Raw genomic sequence first — 18,708 nt, forward strand, 5'->3', positions numbered from 1 at the left:
CCTCAAATTTTCTCATTTAAAATTAGGTCCCTCCATTTTTACTTCTTTAATTATTTAACAAAATTAATTTACATGGCATAACGTGATAATGTAACATAAAAAAACAAACATTATTGTAAGATAAAGTTAATCATACTTGCATATGTAGTAGTTAATAATGTGATGGTACTATTAATCACTTGAGACAAAGTTAACCACCATTAGACATATAAATAATCTCAAGATACTATTAACCACACATCAATAATTAATTATCAATTATTAATTATTCTATACAGTCATGTTCATTTAATTAACGATATTTATATGTGTAAGTAATCACATGTTTGAATGAACATACGTTTTTCTTTTCCTATATTAAAATAGGTGAAACCCGTGAGGGTGTGACATGCGTTGTTGATTATTGTAGTCTTTCTTTAAAACTAAAGTGTGTTTCATTTTCTGTAACATTTGAAACACATGCATAATAAAAATGGAAATGATTAAAATAAACAAGAGGGAAAAAATGATTTTTTTCCACGAAAAATTGGCACCATAAAAATAAGAATTTAATCATATTAATACCTTTTATATTGTCATCAAATTACAAATTAATATACATGATAAATTTTTATTAACTTTGTAATAATTATTTAAAAGTTTACTTATTTTTATAATAACTATTTAATAATCTTAGATTAAAATCCATAAAAAATAAATTTTTTTTCTTCAAAATATCATTAATTGAAAATGCCAACCAGCACCTTACTAATAATGCACAACAAATAAATAATAGCAACTCAGTTACATATGTTACTCATATTAACTATCCTAAGACTAGTTACAACACAAAAAAAATCCTCCTATTACAAAATAAACATGGCAGAGCCTTGGACTATTCTTTCTTTCCTTTAGGATCAATACTTATCTACTAGCAACCTAAGTCAAATGATGACGATCCAAAACAACCTAAAACGAATATGAGTAATTCAGTGTTGTGCAAAGAAGTTTGCTTAATTAAGGCAACAAATATGAGTAAAATCATACTTTCTCTAAAGAAACTCTAATAGTTTGGACACTATTACAAAAGATGGTTCTAACAAATTCGTTTGAAAGGGAGAAATGTATTGGAGAAGGGATAAGAACCTAAAGGGACACTATTGAAGAACAAATAAACCGAAAAAAGTGAAGGGCTAAAAGGTGGTAGTAGTGAAGAAAGGAAAAAAGGTGTGCTTCCCAAGTTTTTTCTTGCACTCTTTTCAGAATTTTTTTTTCTTTCTGGGCTGGTCATTCACTCATTCCGGAAGTCAAAACAAGAGTACATACAAGAACTGGGAAGTGCAGGAAGCAATATCCAAGGAAAAGAAAAAAAGAGCCCACGGTGGTATTAGTGATAGATTTCTGTTGGGCCAAGGCCCAAGATATAGCCCATTGCGAAACGTTCTGCCGTTTCCTCCCCGTTGCGTTTTGTTGGAGCGTGATGTTGGCGCAGAACCGCAATGGAGAAGCCATCGTCGTCGTTGTCGTCGTCGCGAAGAAAATCGAGCACGATGGTGAAAGCTTCAACTGATGCGAACACAAGCCTGAGCATGCTGAACGAGGACCTTCTTCAGAACATTCTAGCGAGGCTTCCTTCTCTACACTTCGCTTCCGCAGCTTGCGTCAGCAAATCATGGAACTCTCTCTGCAGTCGCATCCTCTCTCGCCCCAAGCTCTCTTCGGCGATCTCTCTCAACCCTTCGCTCCCCGTAAGTCCTCTTTCTATCTAAAATTTCACGCGTTTAGGGTTCGGTAATGAACGACGCCGGTTAACGTTGTGCACTCGAACAGGATGCTGTCAACGAGGTTGTTCACAAGGTTCTCTCGGAGCCAATTCGACCCCATTTTGCTATTGCCAATATCGGAACTGGATTCAACACTGCCAAGACTCTGTGCCTTGTAAGAATTAGCACCTAACACCTCTTTTAATTATTTTTTTAGGTTGTGTATTATGCAATTGACTTAATGCTTATGTTTCAGATTAGAAAGTCGTTGGGGTTCAATATTCCTGTTATTGTTACCGTGGCGAATGGTATTATGGGAAGGGATGCTGTAACCGATGAGTTTAAAGAGGTTGGGTTTTGATGTTTGTTTTGTTTTTGGGGTAGAGATTTGCTGAACTCGAGTAAACGCAGGGTGGTTTATGTAGGTCAAATGGGGTGCCCTTTTTAGCGGCTTTGGAGAGGAATCATATACGAGGTTTATAAACGAAGGCTTAGTTTTGACTGTTGGGTACTTGCCTGGATTGAAAGTTGAAGCATTGCCGTTGCGACGGCCAACAAAGGTAGTGTATAGTAGATTCCCTCTGAGAATTTGGACTTGTGCATTCTCTGAAAATGAATATGTAATATGAAAATAGATAGTTAGACATTTTGAAAATGAATACTTGTACAACCAAGCTAGAGATGGCTCACTGAAGAAAGGTGTTAAAGAATATAAAATTAATGTAACAGTAAATATTTGGCTGTCTTGCATTGATTTTCCGCATTATTAACTACACAATTTACAAAACAGAGGAGTCCCAAAACTAACATTATGCCTATTTGATCCTCTTTTAGCATCACGGTTAGCATATTAGATGGCCAACTATTTTTTGGGTTTTTCATATTTGTAAATGAGATGCTATAGCCATGCTTTTTCGAACTCTGAACCAGAAAGGCATGCTAGGCACTAGTAGTGTGTAGCCCAACCAGCAAGAGGCACTGCACTTGCCTCACCTCAGCTCCTTAGTTGCACTCTTTTTGCATCTTTTGACTATGTTGATACAATCTATATTGAATAGTTAAATTAAAAAAAGGCTTTGCTTTATGCTTTTCCATATTTTTGACATCAGACATCGCAAGCAACATGGGTTGACAATTTCATAAAGGATATTAAGGAATATTCAGCCTCTGTCTCCAGTAGCCCTTTCCCTGTTGGGATTATATTGTTTGGAGTAAGTTCATAGCTGGACACTTATTTACTAATTTTGATTTTATTCTATTATTATTTATTATTATTTTTTTCATTCTTGGTTCTGTTTCTAACACTCTGATTTGGCTCCATAGGAAGCAAGCAGTGACATGAAATTGGTTCTGGAGAAATTGGGTGAGTGATACTTATATGCATATATTCTGTTATACCTGTTGTTATTGTGTTTCTTAAGTATGTTCTGGAGAAATTGGGGTTTTGCTTGGTAGACTATGTCGTTTATCTGATTATCTCCTCATTTTTAGTGTGTGATAAAAGAGTAAGGAAGGAAATGATTTCTTAGGGTTTATATACACACTGTTTTATTTTACTTAAAGATATCACTGCCTGCTTTCACTAAAATATTTTGTTTCAAAATGTCTATGGGATACATAATGGCAATTTGATACTTGAATTTAGATGGGGCAACTGTATTGTACTGCAATTGAGAGCATGACTTCAATTTACACCCAATTACCACAGACTTGTGCTTTTTTTCATTTTTTTTCTTTCAAAAATGATGTTTTGTTTTATTTCAGATCATGCCATGCCTATGGACATGGTCATTGTGGGTGATGAGAGAGGCTCTTTTGACTTTGTACACAAAAGTGGGAATGATTCTAGAATCATTTGTAGTAAAAAAGGAAACATAGAAGCTGTTGCTCTTGTATTTGCTCAGGACAGGGACAGGTCTTTGGGTACGTCTTGTTATCTTTTTGGTAGCCCTTGCAACCTGATGCATGACATTCATGTAACTGCTACAATGCATACTACCCTATTTCATTGTTGAGGAATGTATTGCCTTTTATTCCTCAAAGGATCTCAGGGGTGACAACTGTTGTACTTTCATGAATATATATAATTTATGCTGGAGAAAAATGTATTGTTAATCAAATAAATTTTAATAAAAGATAAGTGAGGATTCCCTTCAAGTTTGATTAGACATGTCTGTAAATATCTTTTATTTTGCTCTCTTGAAAGCGGATAGAGACTAATAATGCAATTGCTTTTATTGTTTGTTATCTTTAAAAACTACAATTTGGTTTATTTATTGCTTGGGGGAGGGGGTGCTATTGGGACCTTGGTGTGAAATTGAACCCCCTCAAACACCACAGACATTGGTTACTTGGGGAAGTGCTATGTTGCATAGGTACGGGTGCATGCAAGTATCCAATACAATATGATATGCATAGTATAAGAACTGTAGAAGCCCCAACAAGAGTAGATTAGATGGAAGATATCCCAGCTTAGCTACAAGATGTAGAGGGAGATTGAGAAATAAGTTATTGGCAAAACAATTAAGAAGGATTTTGAAGTTAATAATTTGTCTATAGACATGATTTACAACATAACATTATGACATTGTTTGCCATGTAATAGACCTCACCCAGTGGGAAAAGGCTTGGTTGTTGATTGATACCGAGGCCTTGACGTGACCGGAAATGAAAGGCAAGCGAAGAATGCAAGTACAAACAAACCACCCATTTGGAGAGTTTACTACAAGCATGGGTATAGAATGTAATAACTGCCAAAAGGGAAATAATTTTTAGGAGTGGCAGTTATGACAGTAATTGTCAGAATGTAAGAGTCAAGAGTATATTCACTAACTAACTCTGCATATGGTCTCTTAGTCCCAAACCTGGATAAAGGAGGAGGGCTGGTTTAGGCCCTTAGCAGTCAGCATAAAACTTATTCTAATCCCAAGCATGGATCACTCATAATAGATGCTAATACTCTACGGTAGTAAATGTTGGGCTTCAGTGGGACAAGAGAAAAAAAGGTGGGGGATAGAAGAAATGAGAATGTTAAGATGGATTTGTGGTTCATGTGATTCATGTAGCTAACCTCACTTAGTGGGATAAGACTTTCGTGAATTTGGTTTTTAATTGAACCCAATGGTGTCTTGTGATTCATGTAGCTAACTTCACTTAGTGGCAAGGCCGTGGATAGTGCAAGACAATTAAGGCCATTGCCTTAGGCCTCTTAATTTTATTTTACTGGTTATTATGTAAGCTTTTACATGAATCAGTTCCTATTGTTCAAATTGCAATGGACAAGGATGTTCTATGATGGGAAAATTACCCAAAAGTTAGCTACTTGTCTTAATTAATTAACAATTAGAGGTGAAAAAGCTAAATACCAAAATCATATATATAATTGAAAATTGAATTTGTAGCTTATTATAAGAAATTATATCATTAATTAGGAACATGATTATTAATGTTGAGATAATTTTTTTTGACAACATTAAGGGCTAGAGATATTGATGCATGACTTATCAGTTCCTTTAATTAAAAATAGCTTTTATTCAATACCTTAAGATATCAGATTTTAAATTTTTTTTTTTTTATATTATGTAGTACTTCTTTATTTTATTCTTATATTTTGTAGTAATAGGAAAAAAATCAAATAGAAAGTAGGAACTTGGTTTTTAAAACTTAAAACAAAAAATAAGTTAAAAAATTAATTCAATCTCAATATATAGTACTCTTGATAAATGTCTTACTATTCATAAAAAAAGCATATAAAAATGATTTTAATTGGTAAAAAAGAATCATAAAAAACTAAAAAAAATAGTTTGAGAAATAATTTATATAATATTATAATATTAAGTTTCTTTAAAAATTTGCCTAAGGTCCTAAAGTTCCTAAACACGGCCTTTTTTTACAAGATAGATTGAATGGGTTAGCTATTTTATCTATTGAAAGTGAAGTGTTAAAATTGCTTGATTATAAAACTTTGATAAATGATTTTGCAGCTAAAAAAGCTAGAAGATTAATATAAAAATTGATATTTTATATAATATACTAAGTCTCTTTAAAATTCTTGTAAAAAAAAAACTCCTTTAACATTTTCGTCTTAGGCCCCAAAATGTCTGTACATGGCCCTGCTTAGTGGGATAAGACTTTCGCTGTTGTAGAATCAATAACTACTATTAATCAGTTATTGTTAGGAGTATGGCCATTTTGTCTGAGGAAGTTGGCAAAAACAAGTGATTATTTCTCCAAAATAAGCTGAACTGAACACTCTTGTCCCACTAAAGACAAGATCTTATTGTATAAAAGCTTAACTAAATTGTTTACCCAAATGTGTCTGAAAAAAAAATTAAATTCCTCCACTTGTTTTGTGCATTGATTATGAGCTGGTCAAGATTATAAGTGTCATAATATGCTTTGAGAGAGATAATTTGTGGGTATTCATACACACAAGAGAGAGCCATGTCAAAATACAATTGCTGGCATATCATACAAGTATCAATATCAATATTGGATACAAATATGTCACCAATTTTGGAGTTTCCATGCATCATAGGAGAGGTGCCACTAGTCTAAAGCTACTGTCTATGACCCTGAATTTTTTTTTTCATGCCTCCTTCTCTTCTTTGTGCTGCCTTTTTTGTGTGAACAAGTTGAATAATAGTCTGTCTTGTATATTATTTTACTATCCTGGTTGTTTCCAGAGTTGCATGGCATGATATTACACTTACAAGTCTTTTATTTTATTTTAATTTGTTTATTGCAGTTTTTTACAAGTTAATCATCTGTGTTATGGATTGATTTTGCTACAGGAACTATTAGGTTTCATGTTGCATTGTCAAATGGTGTTTCAACTGTGGGTCCCAGATACAAGGCAGCCTCAGTTAAATCAAACAATGCTGATTGTTCAACATGGCTCACTGCTAGGAGGGAAGGGCAACAGGAAAATCTTGACGGTCAGAGTATTCTACTTGATATCAACAATTTGGTGCGCAACTATTTACATATTTTTGGGAAAAATTACAAATTCATTTTGTCAAGGATTTTTTTTTAAAATTATTAAGAACTAGTCAAATCCATTTTTTCCTATATATGGTTTTTATTTTCTTAACTTTAAAAAATGTGGCAGCTGGACAATCATATTGAGTCTCCTGATTTGTACATTGGGGTAATTAAACATAGGAAATTATCCACTGGAGCAGAGAAGCCAATGCCAAGAACTTGTATTGCATATCATGGAGTTGTGGGGTATGATATAAAACTGTTCCTGTGTAGATGTTCTGCTTCCAATGTTAATTTTTCTCTCATTCTCTAGATTCATTTGAAGAATTTTATTTTATTTTCTTAAAAAGACTGAATTGGTAGGAAGATATTTTGCTACAACTACCTTTTAGTGTGCTATAGCTTATAATTAATAATCCCATTATTCCATCCACTTTGTCATTTTCAACAGCTGATAATAATTTTGGTTCAGCTAGTTTAAATAATAGGTGAATTACAGTTGCTTATAAGCAGATAAATCAACTAAAAGGTATTGTAGTCTAAATTTACAAATTTGGTGAATTGTTGAATTTTTAATGTCAGTCTTAAAAATTCGGTTTATCCTTTAAGGGAATCATGTGCTATGTTGATAAACCATGGCAGGATTGGCAAAGTGTATAATTATATCATTGTACTTCAGATTGGATGTTGAATGTATGGAACTAGAAGCTATCATTGTTGTTTGGTGTATTTACAATTGTAATTGTTACTCTGAACACAAATTCTTTGAAAAAAGACATGCATGCATGCATGATTTCCTACATTCTTTTTTTACTATCCTATGTGACATTGATTCTGTCCAGAATGAAATACAGACACACACAAGACTTTTGAAGATAATTAAAAAAGTATAAGCTATTTTTGTGATAGATGGTATTATTTTGTTATTTAAATAATTCTTTTGAAATTACTTTTTGAGAAAATGGTGCCCAGACAGAAACAAGGAGAAAGATGCATGACATTTGAAATGAAATTGGTATTAGCTTTTCTGACAGCCATTTAAACTGTTTATATTGGTTTCTTTACTTGTGGCTTGGACATGGCCCATTAGATAATCGTTTCGTTTCCCTAATTTCTTGTAAAATTATTGGTCTACTTGCATAATCCCAGGACTTTAAAACTAAGGTTTACCAGAGCCTCTGGCGAAATTGTCACCATTGGTGTGATTTTTTCCTCTTATGTGACCCCTACACTTCCCCCATTTTATTATAAGCAAGCAGGTTATTGTAAACAACCATGTTCTTAAAAGAAAAGGCTAAGTTTTCATGTTTTGGACAGAGGTGATGAAGAGTATCTATATGTTGATGGCATTGGCATAAAAACAGGAGATATCTTTCAGTTCTACTATTCAGATCCTAATACTGCCTTAGCTTCATTAACCAAGGTCCATGATGCCCTCAAGAGTATTCATCTGGAAAAAAATTCCAAGAGTTCCAAGGGTGATGGAGACAACGCTACCAATGTTTTTGGGGGTATTGTTTTTGCTTGTTACGGCCGTGGTGAATCCTTCTTTGGACGTCACAATGTTGACAGCTCTCCTTTCTTAGAGAATTTTCCAGGAGTGCCAGTGTCTGGAATATTTTGTGGTGGAGAAATGGTGCGTCCTTGTACCACTGTGATTGGTCAATGTGAAGGAGCAAGCCCCATTAGTTGCTGTCTGCATGTTTACAGCACTGTCTACTTAGCAATGTCATATACTCCTCCCTCTGTGGAAGATTAGATGCCGTTCATATTTTTTTTCTTTTCAAAATGTAAATTTCTTATTAAGTCGGATGCCTTTTTTTACCCTCTGCCGTGCACATGGATCTGAGTATCTTTTGGTGTACGAGATATTTTATAGTATTTGATGATTATGGAATTTTTGTTGTGCTATATGAAGTTTTTGTTTATTGTAAAACTGACTTCACACCTTCTGAAGCTGAAGTTCTGGTAATATGAAGCTTCACAGGATGTAATTTAGGTTACTGTTTCTTCTGGGAGCCTTGTTACTAGGGATTGCTGAGTGCTTTGTAAACGGTTTGGTCTTAACTGTCAAACAGGTTTAATGTATTGAAGCACTCGGAATTATGAATATGAACATACTCCTCCAAGTTGGTTTTCAACCAAAGGGGATAAACAAACGCGCTTGGTTTTTTCAAAGACCTTAAACATTCTTCTTTACGTTCTCTCCTTTAGGATAAGTGTCTTCCATGGGCGTGATACGCAGAAGTCTCTATAAAAGGTCCTATTATGTCATCTTAATAATTGTAATTTTATTTATTATATTTTACTTGAAAAGTGATAACTTTGTTTTTTTTATTATTATTATATATACATGTAATAATAATTTTTTAAGAGACATATACTTGAAAATAGATAATTATAGTTTTTCTTTAAAAATTACCGTTTTCAAAATCAAATATTTTATCACCAACATAAGGTACCTTTATAAATTTTCAGGAATATTTTATCAAGTCTAATTGTTTAAAAATATTCTAATTATTTAAAAATATTATAATCGTATCATTTTCGACATTATCATTGGTTTGATTGACGAAAGTTGTATAAATACATTATCTTGACAATCAATATAAAAGTTTATTGTTTTATATTGTATATTGATAATTGATGTAAAAATATATATTTTTGTGAGGGGAAAAGTATGATTGTAGTGTTTAAAAATAATTAGAAAATTTGATTGAATTTTTTAATAATTGAAAGAATCAATTGAACTTCTAATTATAATCAGGAATTAATATATAATTAAGCCTTTCTTCTGATATAAATTTGTTTGTTAAGCATTAAATTAATAAATAAATAATTTTAAGATAAATAAAATAAAAAGTTATCAAAATTATATATAAAGGGACCTCAAAATTTATAACCAAATCAAATTCAAACTTTGCTTTTGACCTATTTAAATATACCAGTCAAACCTAAATAACAATATTATTTTTTTTCATAAATTAAAGTTAAACTTATTTGACTGGTTTATATTCCTTCCTACTCTCAAATCAGCACTAATAATTAACAAAATCGTATTTACTAATGTAATGGAAAAAAATATATATAGAATTACCTTACGTACGTAACATAACTGAATCATATCATTAAGATAATAGCCGTCTCCCTCCCCGACATATACTATATAGGGGATTATTTTGTCATGATAATAATCAAAGTGTTATTCCTGAAATTAGTCACATACATTTCACAGTGACACGTGAATAATTCATGGCACCTATGACTATGGAGAATAGAGGTTATTATTACTCATTAACTTATTACCTATTCCAACAAAAAAACGAATCACTGACGTGCACGCCTCCTATTGGCTCAATCCCATCTCCCACTCTTTTTTCTTCATCTTCTCTCTCCTTTCCTCCTCCTTCCTGCTCGCCGGCCGGCAATATTCACGGCCGCCGCCACCCTGCTCCCCCTCCAATTCCACTTCACCTTCCGAACTCAATCAATCTGTTTTCATTCGGAGCTGTTTCTAGCTTGTACGACTCTCTATTACACTTTCGATTTTTAGTTTTTTTTTTCTGTGTTTGTGAGTGTGGTATTTGATGTGAGTTTGAAGCTGGTTTGGTTGCACTTGCAGCGACATTGGAGCAGTAGAGAGAGGGAAGATGGCAAGTCAAAGCGGTGCCTCTCGAAGGAGTATTTCCGTCGTCGACGAGGAGAGTCTCGGAATCAGGGGCGCCTCGAAAATCAATTTCGTCTTCCCGACCTTTGTCTGTTCCTTCTTGAGTTCTTTCTTATTCACTTTATCTCTCTATCTTTGACTCTTGGCTGTTCATATCTGCCGCCGCTGTATTAATCTATTCTTGTGCTCCAGTGGCCAAATTAATCGATTCGTTCAAACCTTTTTTAAATTCTCAAACTCCTTATATTTGACTGTATTTTTAAGAACCGGAATCCTTTTATCTTGTATATTTTTGTTGATTTCATCTGCTCATTTTTTTTCTCTCTTTAAAGTGCTAAATGTAATCTTAACAGAAAAGTTACCTTGTGCTGGTACTTATAATAATTTGAAATATTGTAGCAGAAGCTATTATTGTTGTGGTCTTCCCTTTTCCGAGCACCTATTTGGGTTATGTGGTGCCATGATTGTAAAACTCGGTATTTTCAATTTCATAGTGTCTTACGTCAAACAAATGTGGCTTTGCAAAGTCTTGCCTGGTTGGCTGAGTGGTTGGTTTACAATGATGCTAATAAAGGACTTTGACTTTGATGGTGTATTGGTTTGGGGTTGGTTTCTATGATTCTACTGTCAACTTTACTTGATTGAAACACTTTTTTACTTATCATTTTTCTAAAGTCTAAGCAGGCGTAAGAAAGTATAAACACAGGGAATTCTGGAATAGTTTATTCTTTTTACTAAGTAGATATATGCCTTGAGGTTTAGTCTTCTACCTCAAGAAATTCTTCTATGGACATAGTCCGCGATTACTTTGTGTTTCTGGACTGCACAATATGAACTGTTGAGCCCACTAAGTGAATATAGAATGTGTCCATACAAAAGTTTCTTCTCTTCCCCCTTATAATTTTGATTCAGTTGTCAGTTGCAGAGGTATGTGACCATGACAGGGCTATATATATATCAGAATCTGCATTCTTTAATTGCATATTTTGTAACAGACCAGTTGATGTCTAAAAGGTTGACTAGAGAAACTGGAATTCATTTCATGAGTTGTTAAATGCACTCAAATTGAGTAATTTTTAAGAAAAAATGTGATAGCTCCTGCTTAAGTATCTAAGAAGAGAAGATAAGTCGGTGGAAGTTTTATCAATTTAAATAATGGGATGTTGCCTTGTTTGTGCATGAAATTGGATCAGGGCATTGGCAGGAGAGCGGACAGTGAAATCATTGTGACTTACAAAGGCCCTGACAGTACCTGAAACAACAACTGTCTATGAAGCTTGCCATCGGATGGTTGCCCGTAGAGGGGATGCTCTATTACTAACTGATTCTAATGCTTTGCTCTGTGGAATCCTCACACACAAGGTATGTCCGATACTTGTTTTCTCACCCTTTAATAAGAAAGAAAAGAAAGTTGAGTCGTTGCCTGGATTTCTGTGGTTTTAACTTACATAGCTTTCATGTTCTATTTTGTGATTAAATACAGGATATAGCAGCAAGAGTTATTGCCAAAGAGATTAATCTTGAAGAGACACCAGTTTCCAAAGTTATGACTAGGAATCCGGTATTTGTCCTTTCTGAAACTCTAGCTGCAGAAGCCCTCCAAAAGATGGTGCAAGGTTGGTAGTGTATATAGAGAAACATTCAACTTTTCAAGTTAGTTACTATTCTGTATCTTACCTTTTGAATACATGGCTGATATATGTTTGCATGATGCCATTGCCCGTATGGAAAGGGCTGCTGAGAAAGGATAAGCAATTGCAGCAGCTGTTGAAGGAGTTGAAAAACACTGGGGAACATCAGGTTCTGCTTTGTAGACTGTTTCCTTTTTCATGCTTTGCTCTTTGATTTGTATGATGGTGTACTGGGAAAACATTATCAGCATAGTTAGGTTCACAGTTTTTAATATCAGGCTCTATTTCATGCTAATTTGGCCTTTGCACAGACTCCAATACATCATTCATTGAGTCTCTTCGGTAGCAAATATTTAAGCTGTCATTGTCTACGATCATTCCTGAGAATTCAAAGTAGGTAATACCTTCTTTTGTTTGAGTTTAAAAGATTACATAAATTTTAATTTGTCTGCATGTTTGGTTACAATCCAAGTTATTTTAATAGATAATTGCACTTTTTAGACTTGTAACAGTATCACCAACAGATTCCATTCTGACAACAAGAAAGAAAATGGTTGAATTTCGTGCAAGTTGTGCAGTTGTGACATTTAATGACAAACCTCTTGGCATCTTTATGTATGTTTGTAGTCATTGACATTACCAATAGTCCTCTTTTTCTGAAAAGTTTTTTCCTTCCCCTAATTGTCATTATCTATGCTTAGACTAATTTTTATGTCTGCTTACAAATTTCAGTTCAAAGGATATTTTGTTGCGTGTAATTGCACAAAATCTTTCTCCAGAATCAACCCCTGTTGAGAAGGTGCTTTGTTTTTATTTTTACATTGTTGAGAAGAAACTGTTTACTTATGTTTTTATTTAAGGTTGTATGTATCTATCGTGTTACCTGAAAAATTGGCAATTCTGAGTTTCTTCCTTTTCTTGTTGCTCTTATTTGATAAATATGCAGGTCATGACTCCCAATTCAGTATGCGTAGTAATTGATACACCCATTGTTGATGCACTTCACACTATGCATGATGGAAAATTTTTGCATCTTCCTGCGGTTGATAGAGGTAATATAATATATATGGGATGAGGAAGATTGAAGAGCTATATGCATCAATATTTTTTCTGATTTGGGTTAGGTGGTTGAAAACAGATGGCAGTGTAGTTGCTGTGGTTGATGTGATTCATGTCACTCATGCTGCTGTGGCGACAGTGAATCAGGTACATCATTTATCTTGGACTGTGTTTACCCACTACTAATGTTGATTAGATTATTAATCCTTGTTGCATGAAAATGGGATAAATGGCTTTATTCATGACAGCCTTTAGTTAGAATGATTCTTGTCAGAAAAATATTGTAATGTGTTCTTGATTTGGTTTTATTGATATTGTTAAATGTAGGCTTGAATGCACTGTTCGTGAATTGATTAGATATCAAGTCTCAACATAAATTATGAGTTGTTCTAGAATCTGCATTTTGTTCTGAACCTGTTAAATGCTAGTTTTGTCTTTGGTCCTCCCCCATTTATTTTAGCTGCTTGGGAATTTAAGAATCTGAAAGCTTTTCACTAGCTACAAATGATTAATCTATGGTAACTAATTTACATCTTCATTCTTTCATTTATAAAATTTTCATAAGAGTGTAGGATTGGAAGATAAGAGAAAGGAAGATGAAATGTGATGGACCAAAACATCTGCAGTTCCTGATGGAATAAGACCAACAAATGTAAAAAAACATTGTGATTGGTACAACTAGGTTGGAAATAATGATAGTGTCATTTTCTTCCAATAATTAGGTTGGGAATAATGAAGCTGCCACCACCTTGATGCTAAGATTTTGGTATTCAGCCATGGCCTTAACCCCAAATGATGATGACGACGATACTCGAAGGTTATATACATTTAAGTTGTTTGGAGAAATATTTCCAATTTTTTAATATTGTTACACACTATTGATTATGCACCAGTGACGGTTCCTTGAGAGTGGCTTCTGAGGGAGGATAAACTGGGAGATCCATTCCTTATTTTTTGTCAAGCATGCCCAATACATTTAACTTCAAAATACAAGATAAGAAGGGCTGAATGCACAGATTCATATGTGGTATGTAAACTATCACGTGTTACCAATCAGATTTTTATCTGCACTTTCATTCTATCTGCGACAGTGTACTATAACTGATGGTTTCAATATATGCTCATATCTATCCTTTCATAAGTTTATCTTGAATATGATTGTGTTGCATGTTCATTGATAGGTAGGGATGTAGTATTAACTTATAGGAAAACTTGTTTGCTCAAGTTTTTCTTTTGAATAAGGGCATTCCTACATTCTTTCTGAGTTACTTATTCTTGCCTGCAATTTGCTTATTTCAAGAAAATTATGTTAGAAAACTATCAGTTGAGTGGTTTGTATGGTTGCTTGCAAGTTTAGATACCTGGAGCATGACAGAGGTTATAACTTCAGTCCTTCAGAGGCTTGGTGATGATATTGATCCTAACAACATACCCCAAATTCTGGTACTTTTCAAGACATTATATTTTATATTCTTGAGGTTGAGTGTATATGTTACCCTCTTCTAAGGAAAGCTGGCCATATTTGCCATTGTATGAAGACGAAGATCATGATAAAGTTGTATTGGCTTCAGACAGTGATCTTGCACCAGCTGTGGATCATGCAAGGACAGCTGATTTGAAGGTATGGTAGATTTGTCTGCAGGTCTGGAGTCCTGAAGGGAGGTTTTCTTTTACCTTTTTTTAATCTTGAAAGAGGGTATAGATTTATAGATATGAGGGAAATCTTTGTTTAGAGAAAGATGATGGGTCTTTATTTATTTTTTTAATTTTAGGTTTCAGTTATAAATTTAGTTACTATTTTTCTTTGTTTTAATCCCTACATTAAAAAGACTCTACATTTTACTCCCTATATGAAAAGTTGTTTTCAAATTAGTCCCTACCCTATATTAAACTCATAAGTGCTATGATTTTTTTATATAAGGACAAAAGTTAAAAAAAAATGATAGGTGAAGTGTAGGGACCAAAATATAGGATTCTGTTTACCTATGAATGAAGTGTAAAAAAATTTCATATAGGGACTAAAATGAAAAAATTTCAAGTATAGGGACCAAATATAATACTATTATTATAACTTTGGTGGTAGGATCAATTCAAGAACTATTTTCCAATTAGGACTAAAATATGTTTTTTCACATAGGGACTAAAGAAAAATGATATCAGGTGCTATGGACCAAATTTTTTAATTAAACGTTAAAGTTATTTTATATATGATCCAAATATCAAAAGGGAATAGCAAACCCTAGAACTTTTATGTAAGCACAAATCTATCATACCTTATGCTGAAATTTAATTTTATTAAGAGGCTATAATACCATGTCAAAGTCAAACACCAGTCATTCTAAAAGCTTAAACTATTAGTTAAAAGCTTAATCCAATAATGGTCTTATTTACAAAAAGTGGGAAGGGAACAAAGTTGGCGTAATAGGTCTACTCCCACTGCCAACAGTCCCCCTTGGTAGGTTTTATTTTTTATGGAAGTGTATCACTATTAGCCCTCGTTGAGGCTTATGGCAATGCCCTACCATGGAATGGAATAGCCTTTCCTCCCCTTAAAACTTTTGTTTACTAAGAAAGCTGCCGTAGATCTTGGACTTGTCATTTATGGTTAAGATATTTATAGGAATACATATGCTTAAAAGGAGTTTGACTTGGACTTGATGAATGTTGTAGGGGATTGAAATTGCATTTAGACTAGGCGGTATAGTCAAAGGTTCTCGTTCAGGAAGTTATGCTTATTCAGATGCATGGGCCTCAGCATACAGTGCTGCACTTGTTGCTGGCCTGGGCATATTAACGTACTTCAATTTTGTACATTTATATATACGAGGAAAAGGTTAAAGCATTTTTTTTCTTCATGTTGGTTTTGTGCTTTCAGAAAATTGGGATGGTCATCCCTTGCTTGCTGCTTGTATACTTGTAATTTTAGGATTTGCAGCCTCATCAACCCTGGAGACTGTGTACAATAACAAAAGCTCTGTCCATTTTTCTTGACATCATGAGTTGATAAAATCAATCGACCAGGATTGAGTTTATTGGGTTAATGATCTTATGTGATCACAGTGTTTATAGTTTATCAATGAGATTTGAGTGATGTGTATGGTGTGATGCTGTGTTATTAACAACCAACTGGAATAATGTGTAATAGAATGCAGAGTACAAAACGAGTGTAAAATTATTTAAGTATTTGATTTCTTGCTTACGAAAAAAGGATTTTATAATTGTATCTGGTGAAGTGAAAAATTAATGTGCATGAGTTGATTATTTTTATTGAGTGAAGTTATCTGAGACTAGTTCGAAAGCACCAAAATTGGCCAACATCTATGGTAGGACTTGGGAGTATCTGCAATCGTGCTCAGGAAATATTTATTAGTTAGTGTTACTTCAATACTTGCTCTCTGTTTTTATTTTTAAGGGAATACTTCCTCTATGTTGTTTTTTTTTTTTGTGACAAATCTGTTGTTTTCTGTTAAGTTTCGTTTAATTTTTTTATTATTCCTCTCTAATTTTTTTTATAAAACATTAAATATTGTTTTCAAAATTTATCCGTAATCTCTAATGAATAATTCTAAATTCTCCTGCATCATTTTCTTACAAATCCTCCTACTATCCTTTTATGGTAAGCTAGGTAAATAATGAATGTGTTTTATATTTTTAAGACATTAGATTTATTTACTTTTTATTCAATATTTAGTATTAAAGGTAGTTGGAAAATTTGTAGGAGAAATAAGTAGAAGGATATAACATTACTCACTAATGATATCATATTTAATTACTTGTTCTATAATTTGTAAATGATTATAAATGTCAATGGTTACTAGTATATTGAAATCAATTAAAAATTAGAAAGATGATTATGATGATTAGAGAAATTAACACAATTGGCGATTTTTTCAATTAAATCAATATTGAAAATTTTTAAATTGTTATAAATATTAGAACACTAGCTAATTTCATAAAAATTTTAAATATTATTGAATTAGTTTAAAACATTATAATAAAAAATAGAGGGACTTTTTTATTCTTGGGTAGGAGGCAGAGAGTGGGAGGAACGTTTCGTGACCGTGCAAACTGACCTGACATCAAAAGGTCTGTAACGCTTGATCGGAAAATAGTGTCTGGCCCATCTGACCCTGTAAATGTAATAACCATTTTTATCGGTTTTAGGGCCCAATTTCCCGTCATTACTTCGTAAGGTTAAACATGTCTCTGCATTGGAAAAAGAAAATGCCTCTTCCCTTTTTCTTCTACTTTTTTTTTTCTTAATTAAAAGCTATTCAAAAGTAAAAGGTAAAGCGTTACTTTGGTATAAATTGTGGTTATAAGTTTTAGACTATAATTTTTGTAGAGAAAAAATATACTTAGAAAAGAAAACACTACTAAAATTTAAACTAATTAAATTCTCCAATTGATATATTCCACATCTTTAATATCGTAACAAAGAAAAAAGCGTTAGTGGATTGAATCTAACAAAAGATATTGTAATGCAACACGAATCTCTTTTGAAAAATTACTTATATTTAGTGTTTGATAATATCTTGTCTTAAAAAAGAATATAGAAGAAAGAAAAAAAGTTTAAAGCATGTGGCAGTACTATCACTTTGCTGTGCTCTCTTTGACCACAAACTTGCACCGACAGACAGCATCACATAGCCTTGGTCGTTAAGTATGAAAAATGCCATTTTCTTTTGTTATTTTCTCGTTTCACGGATCACAACAATTTACATCTTAATATATTTCCATATGGAATTGATTTTCATTAGTTGCCCAAATGATATCAAAATTTGCATTCAAATTAAAAATAAATAAAATAAAATTACACGTTTCTCTTCTTTTGCCTCGGGGACAACATAAAAATGTTAGCATCCCTGAAGTCTATACAACACAACATCTTCCCTTGTGCCCTTAAACGCGTGGATGTTTCCACTTTCCAAAGCCTTGTTTTTATTTTAAATAGATACTACAAACATGTTGGGAAAATTTAGAAAGCGGTATGTATATTCAAATTAATATTTTATTTTAGTGTTAAGATAAAATTATTCGATTAATATATAATGTGATATCATTATACGGGAAAGGTATAAAATTTCGTTATTTTAGTGGCTTACTTATTTTATCATTAATCCATGGTGATAAGTTTCAGGTTGATTTCGGCGTTCACACTTATTTGCTATACCAGCTCAGCAGGATTTCTCTTCCTTCATCACGAGACACAACTTTGTTTTTCAACTATATAATTAATTTCACTTGTTTGTACATGCCTATAATATATATGTTTGGTCCTTAAGTAGTAATACAATATAATTTCGTTACTTGGTATTGGATACGAATTTATGTATTTTATAGAAGGAGCTAAAAGAAATATTTTTCTCACAAGAAAATATAGGTTGAAAAGACAAAGAAGATTAAAGTATTCCGAGCCAAAATATATAAATAGCCATAGTGCCATACAAAGATTCATGTCCTTTGGATTCCTCCAATTTTACCATTGGTCTCGTGAACCCAACTCTCTCTATGTAACTTCAAGTACGTGACAAAATTCTTCTCCAATCCAATCACATGCATTATGTAAACGTCAGGAAATAAATAGATTATTTAAATTTAATTAAAATAATACTAAATTCTATTG

At 33.1% G+C, this 18,708-nt stretch overlaps 1 protein-coding gene and 1 pseudogene across 1 annotated transcript; both read left to right on the forward strand.

The window, feature by feature from the left end:
* The first annotated feature begins 1,437 nt into the window (after window positions 1–1,437).
* On the forward strand, window positions 1,438–8,622 carry LOC100815778 (F-box/LRR-repeat protein At5g63520). The gene is made up of 10 exons (XM_003526901.5): window positions 1,438–1,727; window positions 1,810–1,917; window positions 1,999–2,091; window positions 2,168–2,302; window positions 2,852–2,953; window positions 3,066–3,105; window positions 3,507–3,665; window positions 6,536–6,711; window positions 6,853–6,971; window positions 8,043–8,622. Exons 1-10 carry the CDS (start codon window positions 1,479–1,481, stop codon window positions 8,482–8,484), a joined length of 1,623 nt encoding a protein of 540 aa, XP_003526949.1. The 5' UTR covers window positions 1,438–1,478; the 3' UTR covers window positions 8,485–8,622.
* On the forward strand, window positions 8,565–16,534 carry LOC100797128 (CBS domain-containing protein CBSCBSPB1-like; annotated as a pseudogene).
* The last annotated feature ends 2,174 nt before the right edge of the window (window positions 16,535–18,708 follow it).

The sequence above is a fragment of the Glycine max genome, chromosome 6, assembly GCF_000004515.6.
Source record: "Glycine max cultivar Williams 82 chromosome 6, Glycine_max_v4.0, whole genome shotgun sequence".
Taxonomy (NCBI): Eukaryota; Viridiplantae; Streptophyta; class Magnoliopsida; order Fabales; family Fabaceae; genus Glycine; species Glycine max.